This window comes from Acomys russatus, chromosome X (assembly GCF_903995435.1).
Source record: "Acomys russatus chromosome X, mAcoRus1.1, whole genome shotgun sequence".
Taxonomy (NCBI): domain Eukaryota; kingdom Metazoa; phylum Chordata; class Mammalia; order Rodentia; family Muridae; genus Acomys; species Acomys russatus.
The window spans coordinates 23,910,255-23,931,602 of record NC_067169.1 but is presented as its reverse complement, the minus strand read 5'-3'; the positions used below and the strand labels follow the sequence as shown (position 1 = coordinate 23,931,602).

The window sequence follows — 21,348 nt, the reverse complement described above, 5'->3', positions numbered from 1 at the left end:
CTTATTAACTGGGAAGGTTAAAATCAGTTGGTGATTTTATACCATTATTTCCGCAAGCTTGAAGTGGGAAAGGGACAAGAAAAAAGAGAATTGTTGAGGGAAGACACATTTAATTGTAGTGTGAATAAAGATAAATGTCAAGGTGGATCACTGTGTACTAAACTTAAGTAAGCTCTGCCATACAGTGCTCTGCCAAGTACAGAGCCTTCAAATGCTACTGGGTATTTCTGTAGTAAGCCAAGAAGCTGGCCAGGAGAGAAGCCCAGTGTGACTCAAGGCATTTTCTCAGCATATCTGCCTTGAATCATTATTTACCAATCCCCTCTCTTTGCAAGTAAAAATGTCTCTGGTGTATGAGTTTTCTTTAGTTTCTGAGTACGTTTCAGGCACTTCAGTCTAAGATCAAAGATTACAAATAAGGTATTGCTAAACTGCTCATAACAGCTTAGTAGTTACAGTGTTTGCCTAGCATGTATGAAACCATGCTTTAAACCCTCCCAGCCAGGTCATTTTGCAAATATGTTTCCTTTTTAACTAGCTGCATGTGAGTGACCAATAATACTTAGATATTAGCAATAAATTGGAGTTCATTTGATTTTGGTTATATAACACAGTGGCTGTTTATCAAATAATATTAAGTATCAGGATCTTTTGACTGCACACGGGTGGGGGGTGTGGGGGTGTGCGCACTGATTCAGGTGAAAGGTCAGATGCAGCTAAGCTTTATGGCTAGAAACTGCACTAATAGGAGCTTTGCAACAAAACAGCTGTTAAGCTAAATATTGTTCCCTAAACTATCTACTTACTTTTCTGCTTAAACTATTTGGTGAAATTTCAAACTAGAATTTTCTGTGAATGTCTGTGTACTACAAACAGAAAATGCCACTTCCTTGAGTTTTGTTTGTCTTCTTGCTCTAGTAAGTTTAGTAATTTTGTTGCAGCTGTTTTCTAAGCTGTCTTTAATCTCCTGAGCAATAACACAAGCCTGCCTGCCTTCTTAGATGGCTCATGAGGACCTAAATTGTTTTATTTTCTTGGTGATATCAGGGAAATGGGAATCCCCTCATTAATAAAAGAATTTAAGATTGGACTCAAACAAAAGCTTGAGGACAATTTCCCTAGCATTTAAAAGAACCTTAGGGCAGGCGAGGTGTAAACCAAAGGAGCTGCACAGAGGGGAGAATGGAGGAGAGAAAGAAAAATAGCCATGCTGATTGAGTTAACCACATGGTGGGGGGGGGGGGGGGGGGGGAAGAGTGAAGGCGGGATTCGTTGTAGCTTAGTTGGTAGAGTGTCTGCCTAGAAAAATGGTTTAAGATGAACCCACTCTCCTGAGGGATGGTTCCTTGGCCAGGTCAATAACCTGTCCAGCAATTTCATCATCTCTGCTAGAGAAAATAATGTCTTCTGAGCCTTTACTGTTGCTGCGGCATTAGGATGTCAGTTTCTAGCTCCATGCTGTTTAGCTCCTCCGATTGTGGGGACATAGGGCAGCAAAGAAGCATTGGCTGTGGGCTTTGCTCTCTTCTAGAATATCTGTTAATCCCGGAAAAACCATCCCCTCCCCTTTCCCCAGGACATAGCAGGGTTATCATCCACAAGGCCGGGTGCTGACGTGATATCTCTGCAGATCTCACCTGTAGCACCCTGCCTGACATTATGCATCACGTCTAGGCTGTAACAAGAGCAGGAGCAGGTGCATCTCAAGTACCCTGGGTATGAAAAAGGAATAGGTCTCTATTCCTCTTGTCAATGACTAGGTTATAGCCTCTCATTGCTAATTATATACATGCTGCCCTTCTTTGGGTCAGTAGCAAAGGTTTTTTTTATAGTGCACTCCTACTTCCACCTTGACCTTCCAACCCATGGATGAAACTTAGGGCTTTGTACATATTAGGCAAATATTCAACCACTGAGCTATGTACTCTATCCCTCAAAAAATCAAATGATTGTTTTTTCAACAACTCACTTTGTAGCCCAGCTCAGAAGTCAAATTTAGACCGAGAATTGTTCTTTCCCTTAAATTAGAGGTTTGTTTTTCTCCTGGGCGTGGTTTGGTGTAGTATGTTGGCAGAGACATTGCATACTGAATTGTTGCAAGTCTGTGGGCTTTGATAATGATATGGATAATCATACATCCAGACCAGCTTCTATATTTGTATCATGGGCATGCCTGTGTACATACATGCATGTTCATGTGATATGGTAGTGTAAGGGGAAACTCTGTAAGTCATAGATGCTTCCAAAATAAACAGTTGTTGTTTTTCTCATTTGTCATGTCTGATTTTTGAAGTTTTTATGGCTGAATTGATTCTTGGCACTTCTTAGAAAGGCTTATCCCTGTGTATATGAGCCTTCCAATACACTGTGCTTGAAGTAGACCCAAGTATATTTGGATCTGACAATTTTCACTATTACTTTTAATTAAAGAAATGTAGTTGGTATATACATGTGTATCTATACCAGATCTATGTGTATGTGCCATTAATGTCTCATGTTCCATATATAACATGTTCCACATATAGCCTAACATTTAACATGTGTTACTAATTGTTACCACATTACAATTAAGCTTAGTTGTTTTGGGGTTAAGATGTTTTAGGTCTAGATAGATATTTTAAGTTGATAATGATGAGATATGATAGATATTGATTTACACTCAGAATTTTTGACTCACCAAGATAGGAAAGATGTTTTCTTCAAGGTTGCCAAATACAAATAGCCAAAAGACTATGAATGTAACATTTCTATAATTCCTGATTGTGTCATGGTTCTTCTTGCTGTAGGTGGTTTATTGTATATATGTGTAATAACATAAATGTATATGTAAAAATATTTAATAAAAAATGTAAAAAAAAACCCAAATGGCAGTGGGCACAGGAATTGGAAAATATGTAGTCCTTAAAATGATCCAAGAAAAAAAGATTCTAATTGGAATTTTTGCCTAATTTTTATTCTATCATCCTCTATACAAGCAGGTCCCCAGTGTCAGGAAGTCAGTCCAAGAACATTGAAGGACCTCCTGAATCAGAACTCACAGGCCAATTCCATATTGCCAGAATTGTCCCACTCCCAGGAACAGCAGAACTGCACAGGAGGGCCTAGACTGAGCTGGGACTCTACCTCAAGAATATGTGTACTCAGAGGAGAACACACTAGCAGACTCAGGACCCCCCCATTTACACTTACCTACTCAAGAACACACTTTGTGGCTGAAGAACCCTGTACCCTAAGGAGGCAGCCTCACTTTAGAGGCCTTCACTGCCTCATCTCAACCCTAGGAAAGTACTAGAGCCTAGACAGTATACCTGTAGACTCTCACTTGGCTGTCCCCAACAAGTCCTTACCAACATCTTACTGCGTGCATGCGTGCGTGTGTGCATGCGTGCGTGATTCACCTGTCCCTTTCTCATGGTCCCTCTGTGCTCAGCAGTGCCCAGCCTCAAGACAGCCGGCATGTGAATGAGGACACGACTTTCTCTCAGCCAGAAGCCCAGCTCTCTTCCAAGTGTCAACACCTACAGAAATCAGCCATGGAAACTTCTCGTTCCCCGTCACCTCAGTTTGCCCCACAGAAGCTGACAGACAAGCCTCCCCTGCTTATCCACGAAGACAACTCAGCAAGGTATTGTCCTATGACAGTATGCTATGTATTTATCCCATGCAGATTTCATTCAGTGTTTGTTGCTGGAGAATGAGACATGGCTCAAATGACCAACCAGCGAGTGTTTTCATTTGCTGCGCTGAACACATTTTCATTTACCTTACTCTCTGGCACAAGTAGACTAAGCATGTTTTGCCAGTGATCAAAGTCAGATTTAACCTAAGTATAAGATCTTTAGGTAAATTTGAGTAATATCCAGTATTTTCATAGTCTTTAAAAATACTCCTTCCATCTTTTTTGTTTTTTGAGACAGGATCTTGATGTATAACCTTGGTTGGTCTTGAACTCACTATGTAGCCTAGACTGTCTATATAACCTAAACTCTCTTTGAACCCTATTGCCGAAGACACCACATACTTGAGTCATAAAACACAGAGAAAACAAGTTGGTAATGGCCTTAAAGCTTCATCCCCACTGTCTAGCTTTCATAATGCTAGAGGGGGTTGTGGCTGATACTAGTGGAGTAATCAACAAGTAATTGACAGCCTGACCCAGCCTTGTACTCTGGGGCTTATAATAATAAATTGACAAGATATGCCTACTGGTGCACTAGTGACAAGAATGTTAAGGGATAACCAACCACTACACCAAGCACAACTTATGTCTGCTACTGTTAACAGTGCCAAGAACCCATAGCTGGGTAAGTCATAGACTGTAGGAGACAACCAATTACTATCATTCTGCTAAGTGTACATAGCATTAAACCTTCCCTTAAGTACTTGTCTTGATACTCTTAAAAGTTGATGCATCTCAACCCTCATCAGAAAAGCTTCTTTTGTAATAGATGGCAATTAACAGAGATTCACAACTTTGCAACAGGCAGACAATATGAGACTTTAAATGGGACATCGATATCACACCTCTTCCCAAAGTTAAGGGATCATTGTAGAAGAGTGGCTGGAAAACTTGTAAAAGGCAGAGGTAGTGAATGACTACAATGAAACGAATTTCCAGACAGGACAGGGCAGCTGCGTAATAAGCTCACAGTGGCTTTGACTGCACGCACAAGATCAAGCCACACAAATGCCAGCAAAGATGAAAAGGAGGTTCATAAAGTCACACCCCTTATCTGAAAGCTTTTGGCCATCAGTGGCTGCTGGGAGAGGAAGAGTCAGTTTTCTTTCAAGATGTAGCCCCTTGCTACGTATACTCTAGTAGATAGTCCTGCACCCATTCACATACTAACAGCACTACATGGACTAGGTGGTTTTAAGAGACAAAACAACACAACAACAAAAGAACTTAAAATTGGGAGGGAATAGTCGAGGAATGTGGGGTGGAGTTGATGAAAACACAAGCATGTATGAAATTCTCAAACAACAAAAAATAAGTGTACAAGGGACACCATTGATGCTGTTATTACATCCCTGCCCTAGTTAGGTTTCTACTGCTGTGACAAACACCATAACCAAAAGCAACTTGTGGAGGAAAGGGTCTCTTTCACCTCACAGCTTATAGTCCATTATTAAAGACAGTAAGAGCAGGAGCAGGAACTGAAAGAAAAGACCTTGGAGGAACACTGCTTATTGGCTTGTTCTCTATGGCCTGCTCAGCATGCTTTCTCTACCCAGGACCTCCTGCCAAAGTAGGTTGGGTCCTCCCACATCAAACATTAATCAAGAAAGTGCTCCACAGACTTGCCTATAGGCCAATCTGATAGAGGCATTTTTTGAGATTCCCTCTTCCCAGAGGACTCTGGCGGACGTGACATTAACAAAAATACTAACCAGCACAACATCCAGTGATGTTGAATCTACAGGTTTATGTATGTGCCTCAGCTGTGTTTGATGTCCTCAATAGTATCATTTAAGCATCTTTCAATTGGTACTGATGTTAGGGATCTGGAGACAGGGTGCTCTGGTCTAGTTAGTAGTTTCTACTTTAATAGAACCCCACAGGCTGAGTAGCTTAGAAACAATAGATATGGCTTGCTCCTGTTTCTGGGGACTAGAAGGCCAAGGAGAAAGCCTGTCAGATTCAGAAACGTGGTTCATAGATGGCACCATCTTGCCATACCCTCACATGGTAGAGGAGGCAGGAAGTTCTCTAATGTCCTTTTATAAAGACACTAATACTACTCATGAGGCCCCATTTTTACACATCACCTTTCTAAGGCCCTATCTCCTAAGACCATTACCTAGGATATTCAGTTTCAACTTAGGAAGCCAGACAGTATGGCATAGCCTTTAATCTCAGCATTCAGGAGGCAGGGGATGGCAGATTTCTGTGAGTTTGTGGGCAGCCTGGTCTACATACTAAGACTTTGACTCAAAAAAAAAAAATGAACCTAGGAATTTGGGTGCAAAAACACATTCTTATCATAGCAGTATGAAAAGCAGTAAGAGCCAGGCGTGGTGGCACACACCTATAATCCCAGCACTCAGGAGGCAGAGGCAGGTGGATCACTGTAAGTTCAAGGCCAGCCTGGTCTACAAAGCAGATCCAGGACAGCCAAGGCTACACAGAGAGACCTGTCTCAAAAAACTTAAAAAAAAAGAAAAAAAAAAAAAGAAAGAAAGAAAGAAAAAGAAAAGCAATAAGGTGATCTGTTAGGTAGACAAACTGCATAACATTTTTATGTGCCAGTTAGCTAGCGTGCCTATAGCTTCTCAAGTCACTAGAACAATAGTGAACACAATGGGCTGCATAGTGAAACAGAGTGTCTTACATTGGAGCTCAAGACCTGTGTGAGTCTAGGAAGTGGCTTTTTATCTCAGTGAATGCTGGTTCTCTCTGTCTCTGTCTCTCTCTCTGTCTCTGTCTCTCTCGCGCGCGCGCGTGCACGTGTGTGTGTGTGTTTATGTGTGTGTGAGAGAGAGAGACAGAGAGAGATATACTGACTCTGCTATTTATCAGAGACTAGCCATAAACTCAGCAATCCTCCTGCCTCATCCTCCCTTAGTACTAGGATTATAGGCATGAGTTACTGTGTGTAGGTAGAAACATGTGGTTTTTAAACCATACTTGCCCTGGGTGAGTCACTGAGACTAATACAGAACAAGTGAGTTCCCCTCTCAGGGTGGCTTCAGGTATCAGTATGTAGGAGACACATGCAACATGGGATGCAGTGTTTCAGATTGAGACATATGGGTGGAAGTGCTCAGCAATAGTGCCCAACACAGCAGCTCTCCATAGAAGTCCACCCAGGCACTTGTTGGTATGCAACAACCTAATTTTAGATTTGTGTTCATTCTGTTCATTGATGATTTTTCTAGCAGAGGGAGAATTAATAAATATGGTTGATGCGTTTGCATTGCCCTCAGAATAAAAACAAGAAGTCAAGGAGTGTAGCAATAGCTCATATTATAGAGCACTTATCTTCCCAGCCCAAGTTCTTAGGTTCAATGCCCAATTTCATAAGAAAACAAAAATGAATATTAAACAGGTCTCATTTCATTCAGGACCTTTCCCTCCAATGCCTATAGGTGTGTAGTGGAGTTTGAGTTGGACTGCTAGGCTTCCAGAGACCATGTGAGGGGTCAGATGAGGACAATTTCCAACCTCTGCCTTGTCTTTCTATTTGGCTAGTTGACAGTGGGTCTTTGTGTCAGGATCTCTGTATGAATCGTGGGTGGGAATTTGTACATAACAAAATTTCAGTGGACAGCCCTTGTCTTTGCAGAATTGAGCGGGTGATGGACAACAACACCACTGTGAAGATGGTGCCCATAAAAATTGTGCACTCAGAAAGCCAGCCTGAGAAGGAGAGCCGCCAGAGTCTTGCATGCCCAGCCGAGCTGCCTGCACTGCCCAGTGGGCTGGAGAGGGACCAGATCAAGACACTGAGCACATCAGAGCAGTGCTACTCCCGCTTCTGTGTGTACACACGACAGGAGGTGGAAGCCCCTCATAGAGCCCGCCCTCCAGAGCCCCGGCCACCCAGTACCCCTGCACCCCCTGTCGGAGATAGCTGTTCCTCCCCTCCCTCCCTCAACTATGGGAAGGCCAAGGAGAAGACCATCGATGATTTGAAGTCTGAAGAATTAGCCAGGGAAATTGTGGGAAAGGACAAGTCATTGGCTGACATCCTGGACCCCAGTGTGAAGATCAAAACTACCATGGATCTGATGGAGGGAATTTTTCCCAAAGATGAGTACCTTCTGGAGGAAGCTCAGCAGCGGAGGAAGCTGCTCCCCAAAGTCCCCTCACCCAGAGTCACAGAGGACAAGTAAGTAGATGGCACATACCATGGGGTGCTTGTCTCTTAGTCTCTATCTCATAGGCTTAGAAATGAAAGAAGGGACTTAGGGGTTTATTGATATTCATGATTGCTTCTTGGGTGGGGCGTAGTTTTCCTTTGGGTCCCCAGTACTTAGAACTGTTTGGTAAGGTTTAAAATTACCATAGCTAGATCTGGTTACATGGGATTTAGCATAGGCAAGATGATGCCCCCTGCAGCAGCCAATGTCCTTGCTTACAGCCCACATGATTATGGCAGTATCCACACACCCTCTCCAGTTTTGCCTATACCACTTGAGACTGAGGCACTTCTGCCATCTAGTGGAAAGACGGTAGGGACTACTAAAGATCTTATAGTGTATGAGACAGCCCCAGATATTGTTAGTGCTCACCCTGAGAAACCATCTGTTGGTATGTGGCTAACTGACACCCACTCATCTGTCTTGTGTCCATCATCTAATGTCTGTATTCCATATGTACATCATGCGCCTGTCCATGTTTTTGAAGTAGAGTCCCCGTAAGAAGCTTGCGCTCCCTTAAACCAGATCCTCTTACCTCAGCTTCCTGAATGCTGGCTTTATAGGATATTCTGCACACCTGCCTATCTCCCTCCCACCCCCTTCTTGATTATGTTGAAACAGAACCCATATCCTCATATACATCAGTCAAGTTTGTCATCACTAAGTTAACAAGCCACTCCCATTTAGTTTTGTTTTGAGACAAGTTTCCTAGACTGGCTTTGAACTCAAAATGGTTCTGCCCTAAACTCCCGAGAGCTGATATTGCACGTGTGTGCTACCACACTTGGCTATTTGTCTTAGGTTGGCCTATAAAGCTATCATGTAATCTTTATATTTAATCTATGTGTCTCTTAACTACTGCCTTTCACCTACAACGCCTGTCTTTAGTCTAAGAATGGTCTATTGAACAGCATTTTCTTTAATTAGAGATGTTTTTGTTTGTTAAATTTCAGTTACCTAGGGGCTGAGGATGCATCTCAGAGGTAAACTACTTAATGTAGAATATATAAGGCCTTGGATTTATAGGGTAGGAAAAGCAACTTTGCTTCTACGGGAGACATGTGGTTATGTGACAGTTTCTGAAGACATTTTTCTTTGCTGCATCTGGAGACATGCAGTTGGTATCTAATATATAGAATTCAGAGGTTCTTCTCAAGATTCAACAGAGCATAGGTCACACACACGTGGACGGACAGACACACATACACACATTTTAAAAAATTAAAACCATATAGCCTGGGTTGGGGATACAACTGGGTTTGAGAGATCTTGCCCAGCACAGCGAGCCCTCCAGTTTTCAAGCTACTACTAAAGAACAGTGGCAGCAATGAAAAACAGCATGTGACTCTTGTGAGTTATTAGTGGGGTAAATTTTAAGTTTTATTTTTTAAAATATTTTTGGCTTAACCTTCTTTTCTCATCTCCCTGGCTCTTGTCCTTGTGTCAGTTCCATTGTCACAATACAGGTACTAGGTTCAAAGAGTGTGCATATGTCACAGCTAATTAAAATTTTGGCGTCTTCACCCAGGAAACAAGAGCCAGGTGTACCAGGGGTCGTGTCCTTGGCCACCAATTCTACCTATTATAGCACATCAGCCCCTAAGGCAGAGCTGCTAATCAAGATGAAGGACCTACAGGAGCCTGAGGAGTATTCAGGGGGTGACTTGGACCATGACCTGTCCGTTAAGAAGGTAAGGAGAAGCATAAGTCTGACCTAAGCCCAGTAGCTCCAACATACAGCTACTAAGGTGGCTGGGGCAAGAGAATCATTTAAGGTCAGTAGCTCTGGACCAGCCTGGGAGAAATAGCAAGACCTTCCCTTATATAAGCAAAATCTATCCCCTACTTGCTTAGCATGCTGCTGTATGCCTGTAATCCTAGCTCTAAGAAGGCTGAGGCAGGAGGATGACAAGTTTGAGTCAAACATATGTTTCATGGTAAGTTCAAGGCCAGCCTGGGCTTCACAATGAGATCCTTCTTCATAAAATAAAAAGAAACAGTCCTTCCCTCAAAATCGTATGCTAGGTCAGTGAAAGGTAGTGGGACCACTCATTTGTCACCCCAGCAGAGAGGGATTTGTGCTTGCTTTTCATGTAAGACATGCCCCAGCCATTTTAAAAGGTTTTTATTACTTTAAAGATTCATTGACAATGAGACAGGTTAACTCCTGGCAATACCCAGCCTACCTCGAAGAAGATGAGTATCAAAGAACCTCCTTATGGCGATGGCTTCAAATGTGGCAAACTAGCTACTGAGCAAAAGGTCCTCATTTCTACCACAGACAGAATTCGGCCTAACAAATGGGCAAGCTTGGGTACAGGCAGAGTCTACGGCCAAACTCTGCCAAGATAGGGTAAGCAAGTCCTCGATAGTTCCTGCGTCACAAATATGTCTGTCAGATATAGTGGGCCAGAAGGCTGAAGAAGATGCTCCAATGTTATAGAGTTTTGGGTGACTATTCAGGTAGAAAACTGTCTCAGTCATCTTTTCATTTGGAAAGCTACTAGCCTGCCTTCCCCGCATACTCAGATAATCAAGTTTACTCCTCAAGTCTCTTAGTTTTACAATGAAGCTTAATTTTTTAGGGGTTAAGATGTTTTTAGGTCTAGATAGGTGTTCTTAGTTGATAATGACAAGATGTAATGGAGAGTGATTTACACTCAGAATTTTAGATGCACCGAGATAGGAAAGATGTTTTCTTCAAGGCTGTCAAATACAAATAGCCAAAACACTAACAATGTAACATTTATATAATTCCTGATTGTGTCACGGTTCTTCTTGACATAGGTAATCTATTGTATATATGTGTAATAATATAAAAGTATATGTACAAAAATAAAATAATTAAAAAGTAAAAAAATTTTAAAAATAAAAAAAAAACATGCCCCAGCATAAATAAAGCCATCATCTTTAATCCCGTTCTAACCCTTCTACAGAGCCCTTGAGGATCCAACTGTAGGCACACTAGAGAAAGGAGCCCTCTGTAGGAACCTTGTGTTCTTATAAGAATTATATATGGCCAACACACACACACACACACACACACACACACACACACACACACACAGAGTCTAACATAGGCTGGGTAACCTTATCCTCTGCCCTGTTTTATTGAAACATAGCCACATCCATTTGTTATTGAGTGTCACTGACCATGTAGCCTACAAGAAGTAGAATATCTTCTCTCTAACCCTTAATGGGAAAAGTTTGCCAACCCTTGCTATACTACGTCAGATATCAGGCAGTTGGAACAAAATGAATTGATAGAAAGAGACAGATGCCTTTGTCTCTTTTGTAGAGACCCAGAGTGATTGCAGGGCTCAAGCATAAAAAATGTGTGCTGTGTGAGGGAAGTGTGAATCAGGCTAGATGCTGTGTATTGGGAACTCAGTGGTCTTTGGGAGAAGCAGCAGAAGGTACGGCTTCAGCTTCATAAACTAAGAAAGGTTAGAAATTATCTCAGGGTCATGTTATATAGCACCCATGACAGTCGCTGCAAGGAAAGTGTTATCTCTAATGCTGCCAACCTGGTGATTTGAAATATAGCACAAGATTGATCTTAATTACTTTAGAATATTAGGGAGGGAGTATGCTTATACATTTGAAAAAAATCCTTTCAGTATAGAAAATGATAAATTTCTAGATTCTAGGAATTAAATAGGGAGATGGATATTTGGTCTCTGAGAGACTTTGGATTTGCGTTCTATGTATTTTATTCTAATTATATGTCCATATTTTTAAAAACATTAATATTTTCAGTTTTTCCTCATAAGACAAAGTCCTAGAATTTGAAGCATTTTACTTGAGGCCACATTGTATATACAAGGAACTGCTTTCTTTACAGTTAGGCCTGTAACTGTACTACAATGCGTACTGCGATGCATTGAGAAGTACATACCCTGGCCAAGGGTATAGCCCATTGGCAGAATGTTTACCTACCATGTATTAGGCCCTGAATTCATTTTCTGGCACCCTACCCCACAAAATATATCAAAATATCTTTAGAAACTCAGGTGTGGTGACACATCTATAATTATAGCATTTAGGAGGAAGACATTAGCGCATACTGAAGGTCAGTCTGGGTTACATAGCCAGCTAGACACCAAACAGAACTACATAGCAAGTCCCTGTCTCCAAAATGCCATCCCCCAAAAAACTATTTTAAACAATGATCTCACCCACCTATGTCTATAGTGCTCTATTTGCTCTGAAAGGTCCTAGTTGCTAGGATACTGTGACTGCTTTGGGTCTGGGTGAATTACAGAGCTTGAATAGTTTTATTATATTTTATTTATTTATTTTTGCTATGTAGTCCAGGCTGCCCTCTAACTTGCTGTCTTCCTCCTTCAGCCTCCTGGGTGCTTGGACTACATACCTGCAACAACATGCCCAGCCAGACCTACATTTTTAGATAGTAATCATTAATTTAGCCATTCCTGACCCCACATTCTTAGGATAAAGCACTCTATCCCTAAGCTGCATCCTAATTCCTCTCTCAATTAAAACAAAACAAAAAAAAAAAGTATGTGTGCATGAGTGGTGGGGTTCTGTGTCTGTGGTGTACACATGTTTATATTTGGTATACTTAATTTAGTTTTTGAGACAGAATCTTGCTATATATCCTTGTCTGGCCTGGTACTTCATATGTAGCTCAGGCAGGTCTTAAATCTCTAACAGTGCTCTTACCTCAAACAATGCAATGCTAGACAGGCATAAACAACTATATCCAGCTCCACATTTTATTTTTACTTTTGTGCATTGAAAATCAGTGCTTTGGGTCTAGGGAGATAGCTCTGTGGGTAAAATGCTCGCTATGGAAACATGAGGACTGGAGTTCAGATCCCCAGAATCCACATAAATATATAATGGGTGTGGCAGCCTGCCTGTAATTCCAGAGCTTAGGAGACAGAGCCTGGGGCCCACAGAGCTAGTTAGAATAGCCAATTTGTCATTGTCTGGGTTCAAGTGGGAGACTCTGCCTCAATATAGAAAATGGAGAACAACCAATCAAGGATGACACTTAAGTCAACCTCTGGCCTTTACACACATGCTAAGATCCATATATATACATGCATGCACACCACATACACATGCAGTGAAGGCACGTTGCACCCATGATCCTAGCATTGAGGTTGAAGCAGGAGAACCACAAGTTGTAGGTCACCCTGGACTATACAGAAGACTATCTCAACAACAGTAATAACAGAGCACCAAAAATAAAATTAGTGCTTTAGGACTAGGAATATAGCTCAATGACGGAGTATATGCCTAACATGTAAGAGGTCCTGGGTTTGATCCCCAGGATTATACACAAAAAATAATAATAAATAAAAGTTATCCTTTAAATCAGTGGTTCTCAGTGTTCCGAATGTTGCAACCCTTTTAATACAGTTCCTCATGTTGTAGTGACTCTGAACCATAAAGTTATTTTCATTGTTACTTCATAACTATAATTTTGATACTGTTATGAATCATAATGTAAATATCTGTGTTTTCTGATGGTCTTAGGCGACCCCTGTGAAAGGGTCATCTTAACCCCCCCAAAGAACCCCCCCAAAGGAGTCACAATCCACAGGATGAGAACAGCTGCTTTAAATGACTTGTGTCGTGGGGAGGGGGGAATGCAATAGTGTTAATGTTTACTAGTCTGTCTGAGGAAGATGGGGTTCTAGAAACAAATGCCTATGGTGCCTGCACAGTTGTATGAATGTGCTAAATTCCACATTGCCACCAACTTAAAAATGGTTAAAATGTGGTTCTGTATAACTCAGTGATACAGTGAATGCCTCAGATGAATAAGGCCCAGAGTTACATCCCCAGCACTGCAAAAAAAAAAAAAAAAAAAAAAAAAAAAAAAAAAAAAAAAAGTGAAAGTAGAAATGGTTAATGGTACATATATTTTTCCATATATATATATGTATTCTGGTCAAATTGAAGGAAATAGTTTACACTGAAATGTGTCTCAGAAGGTCACTAACATTCCTTTACCTGTGTTACTTTTACCTTTATGTAATGAGATTCTTGACGTAGACAACTTCAGAGAAGAACAGTTTCTATAAATCATGGTTTCATAGGCTGAATTCTCCCATAGTGGGTATGACATGGTGGAGCATATCTTCTCAGCTCATCACAGCTAGGATGTAAAGCAAAGCAGCAACAGGAAGGGTAAGAATGGAGCCCCTCAGATCATGCCCACTCTCTCAGTCCTCCAACTAGGTTCCACCTTCCACACTTCCACTTCCCAATAGTTTTTTTCAAATTCTGAAACCATAGTTGGATTTAAAAAAAAAAAAAACACTAATTAGGTTAGAGCTCCAAGATCTAATTGTCTCTGGAAACATCCTTCTAGACATATCCAGGCTGGCCTCAAACTCACAGAGATCCACCTGCCTCTGCCTCCTGAATACTGCCTGGGATTACAGGCGTACACCACCACGCCTCATTCATTTGTTCATTTTTATAGTGCTAAGGCTGGAACCCAAGACTTCTTGGATACTAGGCAAATAAATACTTTATCACTGACCTACATACATACCAGCCCTGTTTTGTTCTTAATATATTTATATATGCACATCAGAGTATATATTCAGTAAGTACAGTTTACTTTCTTTTAGCATGTGGGTGTGGGTGCACATGTGCCATAGCATGTGCATGGAGGTTAAAGTACAACTGCTGGGAAAATGGAACTCAAGTATTTAGACTTGGCAAGGAGCACCTTTATCTGCTGAGCTACCTCTCTGGCTCATACAAAGAAGCTTGTATTTAGCCAGGAGGCCTTCTCTTCCCACTGGTTTTATAAATCCCCCATTATTTGATGGTGCAAAGACTAATGCACCCAATCTGGCTGAATTCTGGCCCAGACTGTGTGTGATTTAGCTACACTAACTTGGGGCACCAGCCTGGGATCATCCTAACAAGTGTTCCCTCCCTGTGCCCTACAGCAAGAGCTCATCGACAGTATCAGCCGCAAGCTGCAGGTGCTCCGGGAAGCCCGTGAGAGCCTGCTGGAGGACATCCAAGCCAACAATGCTCTTGGGGATGAGGTGGAAGCCATTGTGAAAGATGTCTGCAAGCCCAATGAGTTTGACAAGTTCCGGATGTTCATCGGGGACCTGGACAAAGTGGTGAACCTCCTGCTGTCACTGTCAGGACGCCTGGCCCGTGTAGAAAATGCCCTCAATAATTTGGATGACAGTCCTTCTCCTGGAGATCGGGTATGTACAAACACATCTGTCTGGGAAATGGGAAGTGGTGAGAATCCTTCAGAAAGGCAGTCCTTGAGATGCTAAGAAATTCAGCTTTTAGAAGCTTCATACTATCTGCATGGCCTGTATATGTCTAGAGCATGGTGCTCTGATATATCTGAGGTCCACTCTCGGTTTCCTTTCAGTTGACAGACAGAACAAACTAATGAGACACAGGGAGTCAGGGGCACTACAAGTATGTACCACCATATGTATCCTTGGTTTTCTTTTCTTTCTTTTTCTTGTTGTTTTGTGACAGGGTTTCTCTGTGTAGCCTTGGCTGTCCTGGGCTCACTTTGTAGACCAGGGTGGCCTCAAACTCACAGAGATCTGCCTGCCTCTGCCCCCCTGAGTGCTGGGATTAGTGGTGTGTGCCACCACGGCCAGCTTCTTAGTTTTCTTGTACTCAAAAGAGGAGATCTTCCTTGCTGGCTTTATTTCATAGATTATATTTCAATCAAACTCTTTCTACGTGCTTTGTATATTATAGAACTTCAAAAAGAACAACTTTATTAATGAAATACCTATTGCACTCTCCTACCACTATCTCAGCTTTCAGGCATCCATGTGGCCTTAACAACCCAAACTATATTTGTAGAACCAGCTAATGTCTGCTTATCTCCTGATTAGAGTAAGTTGGCCTTACCTGTCCCCTTTCCATGAAAATATCTTGCCTATTTGTCTCAGGCCTAACAAAGCAAGATGCTCTCTTAAAGTCTGTATGGTCATAGGCATGCCAAAGAGAGTTTCTGGTTCAGGCCACATTTAGTAACTGGTACCAGCCCCTTTCCTGACCTCTTCCTGTCAGTCTCCATCTGAAGACATCCAGTGCATTCATCTCTTCCTTCCTTCATCTTGGAGTTGGTAGGGATTCTCTTGGATCTGTGTACTCTGTAAATGGTAAGGTGATTGTGAGTTTTGTGTGTTAGAGACATGGTTGTCTGTCCCTCAACCCCCAAGGAGTTAGGGGCTGTTCCATTACAAACCTGCCAGCAGTTCTGCTCTGTGCCTTGCTTTTCTGTTTCCTTCTTTGTCTTTGTAGCATCTCCTGTTAAAGCATTTAATCCTGCCCCCTAGAATCAATCTCACCACCACCACCCCCCCCCCGTGTGTGTGTGTGTGTGTGTGTGTGTGTGTGTGTGTGTGTGTGTGTGTCCGTCCATGTGTCCTTCTCCCTCTCCTCATTCTAAAAAGAATTAACCCATGGTCTCATTCATACTAGGAAAACTCTACCACCAAGTTATAGCCCCAATCCTATTTTTGCCTTTTATTTTGAGACCAAGTGTCAGTAAGTTGTCTGGGCTAGATTTGAATTTACTTTACAGCTAAGGCATACCTTTCACTTAAGCTTTCTGCCCAACCTCCTGAGTAGCTGAGATTACAAGCCTGTGTCCTCGGCTCAATTATAGTATTCCCCTTTTTCAATTTTGGGACTTAAGATCCCAAAGTCTTTTGTTCCTTTGAAGCTTGTCAGAACTCTGTAGTTGTTAGTCCCTGATTTTAAGGCAAATGGGAGAGAAGAAAGCACAGACAGAGGAAACTCAGAGAGGGGCCTGTGAGTGGCTTTTAGGAGGGGCAGGAAAAAGAACTGAAGAGAAGCTAACCACAGTTATAAGCACATATAGACCACATCCTGGTCATTCCTATGGGAATCCCATGTGGCCGCAAGGTTTCCATGGATAGCTATGAGACAAGTCTCCCAACGCTGCAGGGCATTTAAAGGGTTAGCCAGTCTCTACTTTAGTCCTGCCTCAACAGGACTTTCTGTTTCTCTCTCCCTCAATAGCAGTCACTGTTGGAGAAACAGAGAGTCCTAACCCAGCAGCATGAGGATGCCAAGGAACTTAAAGAGAACCTGGACCGCCGTGAGCGCATTGTGTTTGACATACTGGCCACCTACCTCAGCGAGGAGAGCCTGGCTGACTACGAGCACTTCGTGAAGATGAAGTCGGCCCTCATCATTGAGCAGCGAGAGCTGGAAGATAAAATCCACTTGGGTGAAGAGCAGCTCAAGTGCTTGTTTGATAGCCTACAGCCTGAGAGAAGCAAATGAGAGGCCCATTCCCACAGAAGGTGGACACTGAGCTTTGGAGATTAATGCCTGAAATTACAAGAGTCAACCCAAGCCTATTTGCCCATCTCTGGAGAGACACACTCTGGAGCCCCAAGGCTAGTAAAAAAGCAATAATGCCCTGTTAGTATGTGATGATTTATTTATGTTTTTCATTTCTATTGGTTTGCTGAGCAGAGTTTCTTATCACATGTGACTTCACAGAATGCCAGGCTTTGATGGTCATCAAGGGTCTTCTAGGATGCCTAATGGTTGGACCCAAAATACATGCAAGCACTCCTTTGCAACAGTGGCACCGTTATTCCTCCCTTGTGTAGATGCCAAATACATCTCTATGGTGCATAAGAGGAAAGACCCTTGTGATTTAGCCAGGCATGGGCTGCTGTTTTCTGTCCTTGTTCATTCAACAAATGAGAGCATTCATCAGTCTGTCATCATGACTTTCTCTGACCCAGAAAAATCAGTGATGATGATAAGTTATTGATATATGGAAAGCATGAACACTTTCCTAGTAGTTAAAAACCAACTATGAAATGAACAACCTATATATTGGGTTCATTCATTCCAAGATTAAAATCATCACATAACTTGTGTGCATGGTTTTAAACTCCCCAAATAGCCAGTATCCTTGTCACATCTTAAGTAACTTCTAACCAAGTGACATTACTTGGTTAAAGGTGTGTCTACTAATAGTGGTATCGCCTGTTCTTTATTTCCTGAGACCAATGGAATAATTTGAAGTTTCCGTCCCCAGAACACTAATTTGTTTGTGTATGTGATCCTTAATGACAGTTGGTGGCTTATCTCATTTTTCACTTTTCTGTCTGTTACCATGGGCCACATGCCATGTACCTTAAGACTCCACCCTCTGGTTAGAGGTCCTGTGGGGTGACTACTGCTTACATTTGAAACAGAGTTTCGTCCTTAACAATTGAAATGACAAGATGACAAATATCTCATTAAAACAACACTGTCATCCTACTGGTTTCCAGTTGACAGGGCAGAGATTGGGAGAAAACATCTGTAAATCATGTGTCTGATTTTTGCTCATTTTGTTTTTAGAAGAGTCTCATATAACCCAAATTGGCTTCAAACTCCCTATGTAATCCAGAAGACCTTGAACTCCTGATCCTCCACTCCCTGAGTTCTGGGTTCACCAGCATACCCCACTTCATGGCTTCATACATCTGATAAAGGATTTGTATAAAGAATTCCCAACCCCCAATAGTAGAAAACAAACAATTTGAAAAAAGTGGGCAAAAGACTTGACACTTCACCAAAGAGGATATATGTATGGCATATGAATACATGAAAAATGTTCAGCCATCAATGGCATAAATAACTTACTTACGTTAAATGTGTGTAGATTTGGTGTAGTTCAAACGATGTTTATGTAACTAAATGCATGGTGAGTGGTAAGCAAGTCGTCTTGCTGACCTGATGTTTAGACATCACTAGTCTTTGTTCTATCAAGGGATTATTTATTTCTATTTTCCCTTGACATTGCAGCAGATGCAAAGATTTCCCTCTTCTCAGCAGTAACCACATCCTTTCGAAAATACACGTGCACATTTACATCTATGTGTATGTACATGTGTTTACACTACCACGCAGACCAGAATCCATGCTTCCTGAGCCAGAGGAACAGGAGTTGACACCATAAGCACTGGTGAAGATGATAGTACCCCTCGTACAGCTGAGTCAAGATAGGCAAGCTTCTGTACCACAGACAACAGATGGCCTTACTGACAGCCCATCACTGTCAATCAGAAGAAAATCTTTGCAAAAGTGTTGATTCCTATTAAATGAAGCTACGTCTACCTTTTGAAGCCCCTGATCTGCACTGCAGGCTCCTGCTTCTTCCATTTGGTTATCCCTTGCTGTGAATGTGGGTCACAGAAAATGTTATGCTGGCTCTTCACAAACTTTCCAAGGAATTGCAGACTGTTTTGTTTTTAATTTACAACAAGCTATTTACCTGTGGTTATTTACCCCCCCCCCCAAATACAGTGTTGTGAACATTTTAATGATGTGTGTGTAAAATGTGAATAATGGAATTTTGTTTGTCTGTAACTTGCCTTTTCATGTTGCTTCAATATTGTCTGTTATGGAAAACAATATGTAGTGCTCTAGCATGCTTGTAATGAAACACATAACAATTATGACCTTCCTATCCATTCCCTTCTTGCCTGTTCTATGTCTGATTAGCAGGGACCCAAGAATTCCAGAGAGTCCATGTACATATGTCTATGAATAAGTGATACTATTGCATAAGAAACAATCTGGTGCTAATGGTTGGTCCTTGGCATGCATAGGCGTAGGCATGGGCACAGCTATGGAACTCTCTGTATATACACTGACCTTGCTTGTGGTCAGCTTTTGTGGCTTTACCCTGAACTCTGCCCTGGCAAATATGCACATTCATGCTTGATGCTTACCACTTATCAACAGATCCTCTTGCTTGACTTTAACAAAATAAATAGTGTCTCTTCAAATGAAAGAAGAATGTCTTTATTTCCTATATTATAGCTTTGTAAGAAGAATAAAAATAGTACTGGTCATGTAGTCTGTGGGAAAAGTTTCAGTGTGGTACCCTAAGTTCGAATACCACCACTCCTCCTCCTCAAAAATATATCCTAAGCCAGGCACAGAAGTAAACACCTGCAATTCTAGTCCTTGGTAGAGCAGTGAATGGCTGGACCCACAGCACAGTTGTTCCTTTTGTATACAGGTGCCAAACACATCCCTAACAGGACACAGTAAGCAAGATTCTTGCGTTTTAGCTACATGCGGGCTGCTGTGTAGTTTGTCCTTTCTAGGTCAACAGTGTGACCATTCATCACATCTGTCATAATTCTCAGACCCAGCAAAAATCAGCGGTGATAATTAATGTGTAGGAACATGAGTGGTTTCCCAGGGATTAAAAACAAACTGAAATGAACAACATACATGTTGAGTGTCCTCAATTGCAGATTAAAATCTTAGGTATATTAACATCCACTACAATACTATTTTTAAATTAGTGACATTGTCTTTTATACTACCACTTTCTGAGCAACTTTTCTGATCCTTCTAGTCCCCCTCGTAGCTATGGCCTGCCTACTCTACTGATCTCTTACAATCTGAATTGACTCCCACACCTTTCTCTCACCTTACATGGCGCATGAAGTGAGAAACATGGGGTTCTTTGCAGGGTTTGTATCTTTAGCAGGAGGAGTGGGTCTGGAATACATAGTTGATCTATCGAATCTTATGTCTGTTGAGCACAAAGTGCCTCATCTGGTGGGAGCTTTTTGTCTGAGCAGAGTGTTATTCCCAGCCTGGCTCATCTTGGGACCTCAGAAACGGCCCATCATTTTAATTCAAGGGTTAGTGTCATTCTTTTCAAAGCATAGTTCTTTTTGTTTTAATTGAAAAATAAAATCATTCATATTGCATCTCAATTGCTATCCCATCCTGTGCATCCTCCCATTCCTCCCTCCCTCCCACTTTCACCCCATTCCCCTTCCCTATAACTGTGACTGAGGGGGACCTCCTCCCCTGGAATATGATGCTAGGGTATCAAGTTTCTTGGTAGTCTGCTATCCTTCCTCTCAAAGCATAGTTCTTACAAATACATCACTATACCTACTTGCCCACAGGCAGACACAGGATGAACACCAGTTCAAGGCCAATCTTGGCTACACAATGAGTGTGAGGCCAGAGTGGACTACATGAGACCTTGTCTCAGATAAAATAACAGCAAAGATAGTACACCATGTCAAGCCTGGTTATCTCACTTTCCTGATGCACTGGGCAACAGAGGGCATCAACTTCCAGGTAGATAGTAGCTGAGGATGCACCTAGCCCACACTTCCATGGCTTAAATCTCTATCTTCATCCGCAAATTCAGTCATGTTCTCATGTAGCTGCTTGTTGCCAAGCCTGTGATAGGATGGGCATTTCCTACTAAGAGGAAACATACACAATTATTCTCACTCTACTCTTAGCTTTCTGACCATCTCCTGCTTAAAGTATCTATCCTGGTTGGTTGGGTGTTTGGTGTTTTGTTTGAGGTTTGGAGATTTTTTGTGTGTGTTTTGCTTTGTTTTGGTCAACTTGACTCAGACTAGAGTTATCTGTAAAGAGGAACCTCAGTTAAGGACAACACAAGTAGTAAACATCGAACCC

General features: G+C 41.9%; 1 protein-coding gene across 5 annotated transcripts in view; it reads left to right on the top strand.

Annotated features, from left to right (window-relative positions):
- Shroom2 (shroom family member 2) overlaps positions 1-21,348 on the top strand; it is a 1,329,704-nt gene that overhangs the window by 130,138 nt on the left and 1,178,218 nt on the right. For 2 of the 5 annotated variants that reach the window (XM_051142109.1, XM_051142110.1), the window contains 5 exons: positions 3,434-3,625; positions 7,287-7,832; positions 9,392-9,554; positions 14,805-15,077; positions 16,894-18,237. In XM_051142109.1, the coding sequence (XP_050998066.1) occupies positions 3,434-3,625; positions 7,287-7,832; positions 9,392-9,554; positions 14,805-15,077; positions 16,894-17,160 (1,441 nt within the window). In that variant the 3' untranslated portion in view covers positions 17,161-18,237. Of the gene's footprint in view, positions 1-3,430; positions 3,626-7,286; positions 7,833-9,391; positions 9,555-14,804; positions 15,078-16,893; positions 18,238-21,348 lie in introns of those variants that run through there. The other 3 variants (XM_051142108.1, XM_051142111.1, XR_007830199.1) reach the window with 2 other exon arrangements.